The following is a 14,152-nucleotide window of genomic DNA, read 5'->3' as shown; positions in this document are numbered from 1 at the left end:
CTAGCTTTAGGTGGGTGTACAAGGTGGCTTGGAGTCACCTAGGTACAGTGGAAGGTGCACAAGGTGGACTTAAATGTGGTGATTCCTTACGTCTCTCTAATGCACTCTCTCTCTCCACTCCATCACCTCTCTCTTATCTCTCTCCACCCATCTCCCCTTTTTGTAAATCATCCTTCTCTTTTCACCCCTCCATGCTCTCTCTCTTACATTCATCTCTCTCTCTCTCTCTCTCTCTCTCTCTCTCTCTCTCTCTCCACTTCCCCCTACCTCTCTTTTACATTCACCTCTCTCCCTCCACTTCACTTCATCTCTCTCTTACAATCAAACCTCCATTCTCCCTGACCTCTATCTACATCCCTCCCCTTCTCCCCACTCTACCATATCCATCAAGAACACCTCTCCTCACTCTACCATATCCATCAAGACCACCTCTCCTACTGTGCTATTTTTAGCAACCCTCTCTATCTTTAGCCCAAGAGCTTGAACTAATGATTGAGCAGTAGTAGTAGTAGAAGGTGAATTTAAAACTCTGAGCTTAAGAAGACATCCATGTTAACTTTCCATAAAAGAACCTACAAGTTAAATGCTTGCAATTATCTTGGGCTCCAATATTAAAGCGATATGAGCCAAGCTTAGAGTGTTTATTGTAGAAGTACTACTAAAAAGCCTTGTCTATAAACCTTTATCCTTTAAAATAACACCTTTTCATAGCAATGGCACTTTAGGTAATCTCAACGAGGGATTTAGAAGGTGTTCCAGCTTGTCCATGCTGGATATCTCATCAAATCAATTTACTGGCATAGTCCTAGCTTATTTCTCTCAATTGTCTTCAGTTTTTCTGGACTTGGAGGATAATGAAGCACGAATCTTTGGCGATCACCAACATGATTTTAAAAGCACTAGCCCTAACATTTGCTTGGACATTTGGGTCTTGATGGACCCTGTGCCATGTCTCAGGTCCATGAATTTGTTCTTTAATTTTTTTCCTTAAAGAAAAAAAGAAAAAATGGTACAATTTACATCCTCGATGACAAAAAGAGGTATTAAATACATGGGTACGATTGATAAATGAATAAAATGAGATGTAAATCTATTGAGTGACTCAATTGCAACGTATTGCAATGGAGCTACAGGCACGTGAGCCTACATAGACATCAAGATTCACAATGAAAACCATAGCTTGCCTATACTGACCCTAGTTTTCATAGGCATGATGAAGATTTGTTAGAGCATGAAGTGAGTGAGGAGCGAAAAATAACTCATTTATCTTGCATGATATGAGACGAGTGAGATAGGAGCGCGATCTTCAACCTTATGGTAATTTTGCTAATCATTTAATTCTCCTTCCTTCACTTAGGTTAATTCAACAACTCCCGCATCATGCTCCCTTCAACTAATACAAATATCCATATTTCAACATCTTGGGCACCTCAGAAGCTTTCCCTAAGCAAAGATGCTACAATGGCGAGTTCAAGAGCACGATGAGTAAAGAACCCCTATCACCAGGCAAGCTTTGTTAATGATTCTAGGTAGTGATCCTGCCTTGATGCAATGGTTCCAATAAGCTTAAAAGAAGTCGACCTGAATGCCATCCACAAATTTAAACAAGTTGAAGTTACTTTAGTGGGATTGCCCTAGAATGTTGTTTTTAGTTTGATGTGGGTGGATATCTACATTTGTATTGTTGTGTAAAGCAACGAATGGTCTGACCTGTATATGTAGTTTGTCCTGCTCTTATTTTCTTCATTGTTTACGTTTGTCCATGTTTGGTCAATTATCGTACCGTAAATTATTGTTGCCGACGTTATTAGTTGTTTGATCCCATGGTTTTGGAATAGTGACTTGAGTGCCATTACAGGCCTTGAGTCTGAGTTGTAGTCGATGTTGAAGTCTCCTACAATGTACATAATCATTAGGTATGGTATACATGTGAACATTTTTTCCAGTGTTTGTGTGAGAATTTGTGTCTTTGTCCTAGGTGATTTATACGTGTGATGACTGCCAATTTCTTGTTTGTTGTTGTTCAAAAATTGTGAGGAGATATTCACAACCTTGCTCGAGCTAGCTCGCTTGTTGCAGGAGGTGTAGGTCATTTCTAAAATGTGTGGATAGACCTAGTGCAACAATATTGAAATCTATTGTGACGAGCTCATCATGGTTTGCTGTGTGGGTTTCTTGAAAGCACAAGATTGTTGTGCCCTAAAGGCTTTCTGTTTTCATAATGTCTTGTCTATGAAGTTTGAATGAGCATGTGTTGAGGCTTTGTAGTGTTTCTTTATTTGTGGCACCGTGGTTGTTGTTCGCTTGGTCAAATGACTAGCTGCTTTCAGCTTGTAATCTTGTAATTTCTACAGTACTACCTTGTCTCTTTTTATGTGTTTCATTTCCAGCCTTGAGCCGAAGTATAGATTATCAGGGCTTCATACTCTTGAAGCATTGTGTAGACTAGCTCGTGGGTTTTGAGTGCTATGAGATCGAAGACTACCGCATCCATGGTGAACCCTTGCGAACGGTGAATTGTCCTTCCTACCGACCGTAGCATGTGTATCAAAAATTGTGTCCTTGTGATTGTGTTCAAGTGGTTGTTGCCTACTTGAAATTCACGTGTGAGCCACAAGATAGGTGTCCATTTGGTGTTTGCATCTACAGTTTTTGGTTTTCGTAGCATGCTTTTGTCCCTGCTCTCATGTCATTGAATTCTATCCATACATGTGAAGGTTTCCGATGTACAACTGAGCCTCTAAAAATTTCGTCTGCCCCATTAATGATGCCGTCATCGATGTCTTGGTTGCCAGAGCATATTTCTACAATCATTCCTGGCTTCAGATGTAGTTCCCGTTGTAGGCCGCATGTTTTCTTGGGGTTGTCTGGGATTAAAATTAAGTAAGTCAACGCCTCTGAATTGTTTGTCGTGGTTGTGCTTGATTTCTTGCATTTGCATATCTACTGTGAGGAATGTGTTTATGCCAACTAGAGATATTTTGTCTATGAGAATAGCCTCCACATCCTAGTATATTACTGCCAAATCTTGGAGTTTCTCTACTGAGAGGCTTGTGTAGGAGCTCGTAAGCAAGGGCAGGTGGGAAGTTGCATGTAGCATGCTCCCATTGATTCCTTGTGCTACCTTCCCTATGTACGCCAGTAGCAAAGTTTTTGGAAGGTCAGTGTTGGATGTGTTTCTATGTGAGTAATGACGACGTAGACCCTTTGCTATCATGGTCAAATGTTTTGCTAGAGCCCGCGTTAACTGATATGAAAATGTGTATTTGGTCCTCCTTTTTAATTCTCTTTTTCAACATGATGTCATCAAAGAGCATACGCTACTCGGGGTTTAGCTTCCTCAAGTTCTCGTAATATGCTTTGTTGGACATGTAGTCTAGTTTCTCATGCCTCATCGGCCTAAAGTTGCTTGCTTTTAGATGGTGATCCATATCATTGACTAGATCACACTTTTCTTTGAAGCCAAAGGTCATTTTCCACTTGCATTTGACAAGTAGCTAGTTGCATTACTTTCCGTTGCACTACTATATAAGGCGCACAGCTGAAATAGTGCTTGTGTGGAGTCAATCACATCTTTGTTTTTTATGTACATCTCCTTCAATGTTTGGATGGTTTCGTCAAGCTTGTGCTCGTTGGAATGGAATGGTAGGTACAACAAGCATAGTTCCTTGTAGTGGTTCTTTGGATCTTTTACCTTGTAGTTATTGAAACATATTATTCTTCTTTTTTTCCTTTCTTTGGTGTGCCCTTGCTTTACAGTGTAAGAACTTGCGAATGTTGCCACTGGTGGCAGGTGATGTAAACATTCATGCCTCTTTGAATACTTATTGACAATGTCATCAAAGAAGATGTCTGCGCTTTCTGGATGCAGCATCTCCAGTTGCGCCCTTCTTTTCAACCACAACAGTGCCCTGTTGGCAATTGGTGCGCTGGTGTTTATGTAGATGAACTCCCTCGTAGTGCTAGTTAGTGGCAACGAGAGGCATAGGTACACTGCTTGCTATGCACTGATGTGTTGAGTGTTTAGTATTGCAATTCCAACCCTGCAGACACGCTCGTTGATTGTCAAATTTTGTTGAAGGCTTTAGATGATTGCGTTCTTGATCGCATTGTTTGTCTCCTTGTTAACTTTTCATATGTACGATGTATAGTACGATGCTGCACCGTAAGGGTTTAGAATGTATTGTATGTCGGTGTTGGCTCCCCATAGTTTGCTTAGTGTCAGGTTAAAATTGTTCATATATATATCCTTCGGATCTCTTTTCATGAATATTTTTGGTTGCGAGATGCTACTCCTCAATACAATCTCGTACTCCTGCTCAGAGAGGTTGACTTTGTTAAGAAATTAATCAAAAGTAAGCATTGCGCATGTTTTTTCTTGCAGTGCTTGTTTGATGTTTGCATATTGCTTTTTGTGCATGTTCTTAGCGTCCTCCTTAGGCAAGGGCCTCAAAATTTTCGTCTGGCACATTGGTGGCTTCGAGAACCTGAAGTGACACTGCAAGCGCTTTTTCCTGTATGTTTGTCTGTGCTTGTAGGTTTGAATGTCACTAAATTCGCATTCAAGGAGCGCATTGTTTGTAGTTATGTACTTGTCAAGAAATTGCTCTATAGCGCTGTCATCGGCATGGGTATTGCTCGGCCCTTCATCCACCCAGAGCAGAGACCATGATCATGTTGGCTTCCTCTATTTTGGAATTCAGTAATGAAGAAGAAGTTGGATACTGTTTCCAAAATACTATTATCTTGTCGTAACAATGTTTTCAGGGCTCTAAATTTATGTACATAATATTGTACCATTGTCATCGATTTTGCCTGAACTAGTTGCTGTAGGTCGGCAGTTGCTTAGCTTGGCTGGTCAACATTTTTCTTGGTGTCAAGTTCTTGCAAGCATCACACCAGTGGCTCCCAATGCTTCTTGGCAGCGGACAATGTGATGAAAAACGTGGGTGGCCCAAGTTCGAACAGAAAAAACTTTTCACCTCGATGATCCGACAGTGCTTTAGCTTTGGCAAGATTCCCACATTCCGCCATGCTCATCATTCCTGCAAAGATCGCCGATAAATGTAAGCTTGTGAAAGAGAAGTTGGAATTTGGAACGGAAGTTTGAAAGGAAAGTAGAAAAACAGCGCACCTCGTTCAAATTCGCCACTACTGGTGTCCATCGTCGAGTCTCCAGATATTTCAGAATCATCTTCATAAACTTTGTTCTCTGCTTGCGACATAATTGTTCTTCACGAAATCTTGCAAACAGGAAGAAAGACAGCCAGCGAGAAGAGAACACAAAACGGAGGCAACAACGCATATCCGATAACTATTATATACAGCAAAGAAATGCTTCTCGTTTGGGGTCTCATCGTCGGTTACCAAACTGGTCCGTATCTTTCCTTTCCGGAAACTCTCTGGAAAGACCGCATGAGAAGGAATGTATACCAACGCTAGCTTCTTGTAACTCACTAGCGTATGTGGTGACCTTCTAGTAGTTCTATATAATTCGCAACCAAATACGATAGACAGCAAGAAAAAGTCACTTAAAAAAATGAGGAATTTATGATACGATGAGGTGATTTCGCTAAGGACAAGAATCGCAAGCCGTCGCAATGAATTTCCCTTCGTGACTTTGGAAGCGCCTACTGCTACGATGGGTTCGACTGTTATTAATTCTACGTCTAAGTGCGTCTAAAAATGCAGCTTACAACTAAGTTGGGATAGCAACTGACTAAATTCGAAAGTGCAATACACATTGCGAACAATTGCGGGCTCGCTAGTGCGTGCACTTCCTTGGCCATCAAGGGAGTTGTGAAAGCATAAGCCTCTGCATACAATATATATGACTACGGCTTTGTCGGTTCAGGATGAACTGTAACATCTGCGATCGCCTCTACGTTTGCATGCCAAAATTTGACATGCAGACATTATACCATTGCAAGAGGTCGTTTCATCACCCAAGTCCTCCAATTGCTTTCAATGGGCGTCACGAATATCTATCAAAACACCGACATCTCAAGGTACATGCGCAAACGACTATACAAAACAGAAATCTCAAGACCCGCGGCTTGTTGGACGTACCATTACGTGAGTTCAGCTCGTGGGGAAGTCTTCGCTCCCTTCCCGTAGCTTTTCACCATTTCTATACGAAACACGGCCAATAGCATAAGCGAAAGGTTCGAAACAGAAGGAAAGAAGGACAAAACAAAAATATGAAATGAACTCTGTATCACACTACCACGACCAAAAGTGTTTCTGCTTGTGTCCATAGAATTGTGAGACCGTTCCTGTGTAGCGGACTCACATTTTGCATTGTTATGTAGCCTAATTTCCTCCACGGCTCCAATACAGCTCTTACTTCAGCATGCAATACTCGTTGAATTGCAAGCAACGTTGTCTCAGCTCCCCGGTTTTGCTGCATCTCATTCATGCATGATAATTTTCTAAAAGAGAAATGAGGCAAGCGAGATAATTTGAAAGGCCGAATCGGAGATGCTCTACAACAATGCGGAAGGAGTGGAGCTCTTCATCACACCTGCTGTTGCCCAAATTCCTCAGCTCCATGGAATGCCAGGCAAACATGCGGAGTTTTCTCCATTACGAGTCTGGCAAGCCACACTGGATTAACCGTCAGAACAGACCCTTTGCCTGCGTTGAACATTGGGTCATCCTCAAGCGCCCGCACCTGTCATCCACAAGCCCCGTTTTAGGCAAACCAAGAAGAGAACTGTGGCAATTAATTTGGAGCCTATCCATTCAATCACCAAACCAGAAACCCTGCTTTCAAATGCATACATTCGACACCGGCCCGAGTAACAACCTCTGTAGAAATGTAATGCAAACACTTCATAAACATTTTATTAATTGTTGTAAATAATTATGGTACGAAGAGGCGTAGTCGATTGGACACGCTGATTCGTAAACTATGTATTCGTTCATTCATGAAATATGACGTAACAAAGGTTTTGCTCTCTGTGTGTTCTCTCTCTGAGTAGAATCAGAAGCAATACCGAATTCCTACATGGTATCACACCGTGTTTAGGAGCCAAACCCATGCCAAGTCAAGCCCCTGAGGCTGAGGTAGCCGTGTCATCTGATCGCGACAGTTTGGCACAATGGCACAACCCACTCCCCCTTCTCGAACCTATAAGGTCGATAGGTTGAATGATAAAAATTACCAGCCAATTGACCATGGAGCTGTTGTTGCGAAAACTATACCTGCTTAACGTCGTCAATGGAACGACACCCATGCCTGACCCAAATGTGGCAGCAAATGCTCAAGCATTAGCAGCCTGGCAAGACAAAGATCTCAGCGCCAGGTTGGAACTCTTCCTTTATATGGAAGATGCACAAAAACAGACGGTGAGAACTCTGACCACCGCAAATCAAATCTGGAATCAATTGAGGCAGACATACGAACATACCGACGTATCGTCACAAGTAGCCAATCTAAAAAAATTGATGAAGGTGAACATGAATGACTCGGACGATGTCCCTCAATTCATACAGACCTGGCGATCTGCCATGGATGATCTTACCCTTTCCGGTCTTGTACTTCCACAGAATGTACAAGCAATTTGCCTTCTTGCATCGCTGCCCTCTTCGTGGCAGCCCTTTATTACTACACAGACTATGCAAGTGAACTTGACCATTTCCGTACTCATCCCCGCAATTCTGCAGGAACATGCAATGCGTAATTCTATTACCCAAACGACCTCTTCATCTTCATCTCTTGCAATGTATGCAAATCAAAAGCCCTGATTCAATCACAAAGGTTACAAGCAAAATACCTTTCAATACCGTCCGCACACAAAATCTCGTCCATCTAAACGACTGCAGAAGCCTTTACATAATCAAAATTTCCGCCTTCTTAAGCCGCACTGTGGAATTTGTAGCAAATCACATAATACACGCGATTGCTGGCGTAATCCTTCCAAAAAAAGGAGGTCAACTTCACGGTATGCCAACTATGCCTCTGATTCCGGAAGTCAAGCCAGCGCTACTCCTGATGATCTTGATCAACAATCCGTCGCATCCGACTCTTCATCCGGTGAAGATGCATATCTAGCCTTTTCTGCTACCCATACCGATTCAGAAGGTTGCAATTCGACATGGATTCTAGATACTGGAGCCACTTGCCATTTAACCTCTCGACAGGATTGGCTACACAATTACGAGCCATTGATAACCCCATTCGACATTCGTTTTGGCGACAACGGAGTTCAAAAGGCGATTGGTGTTGGACAAGCCACTATTGAACTCTCTGACGGAAATATGGTTAATATTGATCAAGTCTATTATGTGCCTAGCATCGCAAAAAACTTGATCTCTGTCAGCAAAGTTACCAGTCGTGACACCTCAATTGAATTTTATCACTCTCACTGCACGGTTCATCACTTACTTCCCACTGGTCGGAGATATTCTGTCACTTGCCCGAAAATTGGACGACTATATTATTTAGGTCGTACTCCTACCCCTGCTCAGGAAGTTTATTCCGTCCATCACGATTCGACCTACCCTTATAAAAACATTGCTGTGGCACTATCGATTGGGACATCTGAATCACAATTCCATGCGTCTTATATCCAAACAGAAACTTTCTCTGAATTACCATCTACCTTCATCAAGTCGCCTGTCCATGTGTGAAGGGTGCATCTATGGGAAGCTTTCGAGCTCCAAATTCCCACGACACTCTTCCACAACAACAGCCCCATTACAATTGATCCATTCAGACCTCTGTGAGCTACCCTCACGATCATTTACAAGAAATAAGTATTTCATCACTTTTATAGATGATTATACACGGTTCACGGTCATCTCCTTCCTGAAAGATAAGACCTCCGACAGAGTGCTTCAATCATTTCAGGCTTATCATCATCTGGTTGAGAGACAACTCCCACACAAAATTTTAACCCTTCAATCTGACAACGGTGGAGAGTATACTTCTCACCAGTTCAAGTCATATTGCGTACAAGCAGGCATTCGTCAACGCTTAACTGTACCAGATACTCCTGCTCAAAATGGCATTGCTGAACGTTGCAATCGAACCTTAATGAATTCCTCTCGTAGCATGCTCAAAGTCGCTGGCCTCCCTTCACAATTTTGGGAGGAGGCCGTATCTACTGCCTGTTACATTCGCAATCGTGTATACCACCGAAGTGTGACAGCTATCCCTCATACCTTATGGTTCGGCACCCCTCCCAACTACAGCAACCTTCGAATCTTTGGCTGTCCTGCTTATGCCTATATTCCGGTGGCAAACAGAAATAAACTTCGTGATCATGCTATCAAAACCATTTTCATGGGCTATGGTGAACCACATGGTGTCAAAGGATTCCGTCTCTTTGACCCACAAAGTCAGCGGTTCTTCTTTTCACGCACAGTAATTTTTGATGAGGACTCTCTTATCTCCTCTCTTGGGAGTACCTCGAATCCTGTCTCAACACACAGTGTGTCTGAAATGCGCTCCTCTTCTCGTAATCAATCAATTGATTGTCGACTAAGACCTCCCACAACTGTGACTTGGCGGGCTCCTCCCACTCCGTTAATCTTACCTGGTCCTATGGCACCACCACCACCAAATCCACCTGTGCCCCCACAACCTCCTCCATCCCCGAGCCTTATCCCTCCAGAAACACCTCTGTTACCACAACAACCAACAGAAACACAGCCTCATAGTGCTACACGATCTCACACTCCAAAAGCTCATCGCTCCTCCAGGCAATTGGCTTATAGTCCCACACCAGAACAACGCCCATCACCAATTCATGGCCATCGAGTCAGTCCTTATTCACGACCACCTTGGCATCCATCCGGGCAACAGACCCCTCACTCCATCCGCCGTACTTCTACCACGTCCATCAACCATGCAAACGCTCACCCAATTGACATCCAACCAATTTCGCCTCATGCAAGTGTTTCTTCCGATGTCGATTTGCCTGCTCCCCTAATCGAACAACGGCCATCTTCTTCATCCCATCGAACCCGTTCCTTGAACGATCTCTATCACGCCACAGAACGGGTCGATGCCCTTTTGGCTGCACATCACTTTGTCCCTGAATATGCTTTCTCTGTTGTATCCACCTGCGACGTTTCGACTTCTTCTCTCCCTACCGGTGAAAGGAGGGTGAAAGTCCAATTTCGGTACATCAAGCTCTTGCAGGTCCCGATTCGTCTCATTGGTTTGGCGCAATGCAATCTGAGTATGCATCCCTCGTTTCCAACCGCACGTGGTCGCTTGTACCCCTTCCATCAAACCGGAATACTATAAGTTGCAAATGGATCTTACGACGCAAGCTTAATTCTGATGGCACAATAGCACGCTACAAAGCTCGATTAGTGGCCCGAGGCTTCAGCCAAGTCGAAGGCTTGGACTATAACGAGACATTCTCCCCTGTGCTTCGCATGGCTTCGTTTCGAATATTACTGGCGCTGGCGACATATCTGAATTTCGAGATTCACCACCTAGATGTTCAAACAGCTTTCCTTCATGGAGACTTACCTGAGGAGATCTATATGGAGCAGCCTCAACACTTCGTTGATCCTGAGCGCCCTCAATATGTGTGTCGACTTCATCGTTCACTCTATGGTCTAAAGCAATCTCCCCGGTTGTGGTTCCAGCGCTTCAATACATTCATGCTTCAACACGGGTACTACCGTCTCCTCTCTGAACCGAACATTTATATTCGTCACACTTCTACTTCATTTTTAATTGTTGCTCTATATGTCGATGATATTCCACTAATCGGTTCCTCCGCCTCAATTGTAACCACTGCTATAAAAGAAATTGCGTCCGTATTCACTATCACAGATTTGGGTCCTCTTACATTCTTTCTGGGACTTCAAGTCAACCGTGATCGAACTCGTGGCACCCTTCACCTGCACCAAACAAAATTCCTTGACGAGATTCTTCACGAATTTGGCATGTCAAACATCAAACCATCTACCACTCCACTAGCCATCCCTTGCAAACTGTCACTCACAGATTGTCCAGAATCCGAGCATGACAAGAGGTTCATGACACAGTTTCCATATCGTCAATTGCTTGGCAAACTTAGGTATCTTGTCACAGGCACCCGCTTGGATATTTGCTACAGCATCAATTTTCTCTCAAGATTCATGCACAATCCTGGTTTTAAACACTGGAAGGCACTTCTTCGTGTGGTCCAGTATTTGAAGTTTACACGAAATTTTGGACTTTTGTATTCTTCTAACTCCACTCTGAGTCCTCTCACATCGATTATTGGCTGGTCTGACTCAGATTGGGGGGGGGAAATGGATACCAGAAGATCTACTGCTGGTTTTTCTTTTGTTCTTGCAGGAGCAGCAGTGACCTGGCAATCAAAGAAGCAAACAGCAGTCAGCTTATCAACTGCAGAGGCTGAATTTGTTGCGGTAGCATTAGCAACAAAAGAAGGACTTTGGATTCAAATGTTGATTGAAGAATTGAAGATTATTCAAAGGATATCTCTGAAGATCTACTATGATAACCTCTCGTGCATCTACCTTGCAAGTAATCCGAAGCACTCGGAGAAGACAAAGCATGTGGATCTCAAATACCATTTCATAAGAGAAATGGTTGAGTCTCACAAGCTACAATTGGAACACTCTCCAACGGATTTGATGTGGGCAGATTTTCTTACAAAATCAGTGCCCGCATCAAAACATGAATCTTGCTGTAATAATCTAGGTTTAAAAAGACTCAGATAGTTATAGTGTTAGCATTAAGGGGGTGTGTAGAAATGTAATGCAAAAACTTCATAAACATTTTATTAATTGTTGTAAATAATTATGGTACGAAGAGGCGTAGTCGATTGGACACGCTGATTCGTAAACTATGTATTCGTTCATTCATGAAATATGACGTAACAAAGGTTTTGCTCTCTGTATGTTCTCTCTCTGAGTAGAATCAGAAGCAATACCGAATTCCTACAACCTCAACCCCGTCACTCCCTAATTCTCAATTATCATAGCACTCATTTGGAAACGAATGTGTAAATTTGCTTCTACCTGTGCATTCAATGCCTAATATTACGAAGTTCCAACACTACGTGAATTCAATGTGTACTACCAGGAACATTCGTAGCATGAAGAAGAGCATGCAAGCGCAAAATAGGGATCCTGAGTCGTCAGTTGCGTGTCGTACAAAGAAATGCAGCAAGTAACGAAAGAGGGGGAACAGACCACTAGCTCAACGGTATCCAGAGGTGAGCGATGCGGACATGCCGAGTTCGAGGCAATGACGGAGTGCTGCCTTGTTATTTTCTGGCTCCTCTAAGGGCATAACGGATATGTTACCCGATCCTCCGTGGAGCGCGATCCCCCACCCCATCGCCGCCTCTAAATCGAGTTTCATCGCACGTCTGATCTCGAACTTTTGGGGGGGTCTTGGAATCACCAGTTCAATGTGCAGGGTTATGAACTGACATTGCACGAACAAGGGACGCTCTTCAAAAAGTGATTGGCAGAAAGAAGAATTGCAACGCATGCATGCAAGATATCAAACAATGCATGCATGCGGACTGGAACACGTGGCGGAATTTGAACCGTAAAATAGCAACAAGTGGCGAAATCTGACTCGTAAAGTGGGGACCACATGGCGGCAACCCCACGCAAAAATGAGCTTTACAAAACCTCATCGGGTTTACTTAGGCGTCCCCTGTGGTAGGCCAAAAAAAAAAAAGCATCTTGCATCAAGATTCACAATTAAAACATAGCTTGCCTCATTATACACGATGACTTGACACAGTATCCATGATGACTTGACACGGGTGCTATACAGGACCCACGTTAAAAATGGGAAGCGAAAAAATGAAAATTGAACCCGACGTGAATCGAACACGCAACCTTCTGATCTGGAGTCAGACGCGCTACCATTGCGCCACGGATCCTTGATGTCGCTCGGATGTGTAGAAACTTGTATTGTATTATGTCTTCTCATCATTTTGGAATTCTGCTATGGCTTCGGCAAAATCATTGGGTCTCCACTCGCGCATGAACAACGGGAAGCAAGGTTACTGAACTCCTCAGCACAATGGACAGTTAAGGAACAGGAACTGCATCAATGCATATAGCCATCCGAAGAACCGGATTCGAGATTACATTCTCAAACGAGCGCACGCCTATGTTCCTTTACCCATACGAGACGAATACCATCTATGATATGTTCACTCATAGCTGCGAATGTTTGCACCCTTACAACTTCATGGCGTGATCCTTGAGCGTTCGTGCCCCATCTCGTCGTATGCATATGCAGTTCGAGAATCTCAGGGTTTATGTTCGTTATTGAATTAAAACCTTGGAAGAAACCTTGCATGCGCAGCTTATTTTTGCAATTAAAGAGTAGGATTTATGTACTTGATTTGTATTCACAAATTGCTAAATTAAGACAGTTTCTTAGGAGTAAGCAAAAGCAAATTTGGATGGATCTGAAACCTACAAAATGCATGAATAGAGCATCAACTAAACAAGTTCATAAATGACTTGTTTCAAGACTACCGTAACATGGAAGTTGGTGTTGCACCAACTCATAACATATTATAAACTTTATGTGTTGTCATAATAAGAGTTATGATTTTGTATGTGTAATATAGCTTCTTTTACTAAGTTTATAACATATACTCTTGGACAATAGCATATTAAGGACGTTGAAATCGCTTCTCAAACATAAAATTCTTGCTGAGGCCCACCTAGATAAAAAAATTGATCATACTCTACGAATCCACCAGCTTTCCTCTCCAAGATATGCTCAATAAATGATATAGGGGAGTCATATCCTTTTGTGGTATTTTCACATTTTTCAAGCAAACAAAGACCTTAAATATAACGATGAACGGCTCCCAATATGTGTGTTCTCTATTTCATGTATAAAGTTAGCATCAAACAAGACTCATGACTCTTCCTTCACAAGATATGCATTCTTTGGGTTCATTTGATAGGGGCATTGTCTTGCCACCTGGTTAGCACACTCCTTCATTGTGAAATATGCACTACCATAGGGATTATAATCAAAACTTTTGTTCACATCTACAAGTTCTAATTCTGCTTTAACTTGGGGTGCATCATATAGTATGTTTAATGATGCATAAGCCATGTAGGCGCATATTGGTAGAGCCATGAATCTAGCTTGCTACTGCATGTTGCACGACTTTACCTTGGATAGGTA

At 42.7% G+C, this 14,152-nt stretch overlaps 2 protein-coding genes and 1 non-coding gene across 3 annotated transcripts; 1 reads left to right on the top strand and 2 right to left on the bottom strand.

Annotated features, from left to right (window-relative positions):
* Nucleotides 1-6,217: 6,217 nt before the first annotated feature.
* Nucleotides 6,218-7,043, bottom strand: LOC147892489 (uncharacterized). Its single transcript, XM_087387411.1, has 4 exons — nt 7,022-7,043; nt 6,758-6,810; nt 6,524-6,673; nt 6,218-6,403 (listed from the first exon to the last, which is right to left on the bottom strand). The coding sequence occupies exons 1-4, from the start codon at nt 7,041-7,043 to the stop codon at nt 6,218-6,220; spliced, it is 411 nt and encodes a 136-aa protein (XP_087243537.1).
* A 136-nt stretch (nt 7,044-7,179) lies between these two features.
* LOC147892488 (uncharacterized) lies at nt 7,180-7,749 on the top strand. The gene has a single exon (XM_087387410.1). It carries the CDS (start codon nt 7,180-7,182, stop codon nt 7,747-7,749), a length of 570 nt encoding a protein of 189 aa, XP_087243536.1.
* A 5,057-nt stretch (nt 7,750-12,806) lies between these two features.
* TRNAW-CCA (transfer RNA tryptophan (anticodon CCA)) lies at nt 12,807-12,878 on the bottom strand. The gene has a single exon. It is a non-coding gene; the product is annotated as a tRNA-Trp (tRNA).
* Between the last annotated feature and the right edge of the window lie 1,274 nt (nt 12,879-14,152).

This window comes from Dipteris shenzhenensis, chromosome 16 (assembly GCF_047967505.1).
Source record: "Dipteris shenzhenensis isolate YYH24624 ecotype China chromosome 16, Dip_SZ_1.0, whole genome shotgun sequence".
In the NCBI taxonomy this organism is placed as follows: Eukaryota; Viridiplantae; Streptophyta; class Polypodiopsida; order Gleicheniales; family Dipteridaceae; genus Dipteris; species Dipteris shenzhenensis.
This window is presented reverse-complemented; position numbering and strand designations above follow the sequence as displayed.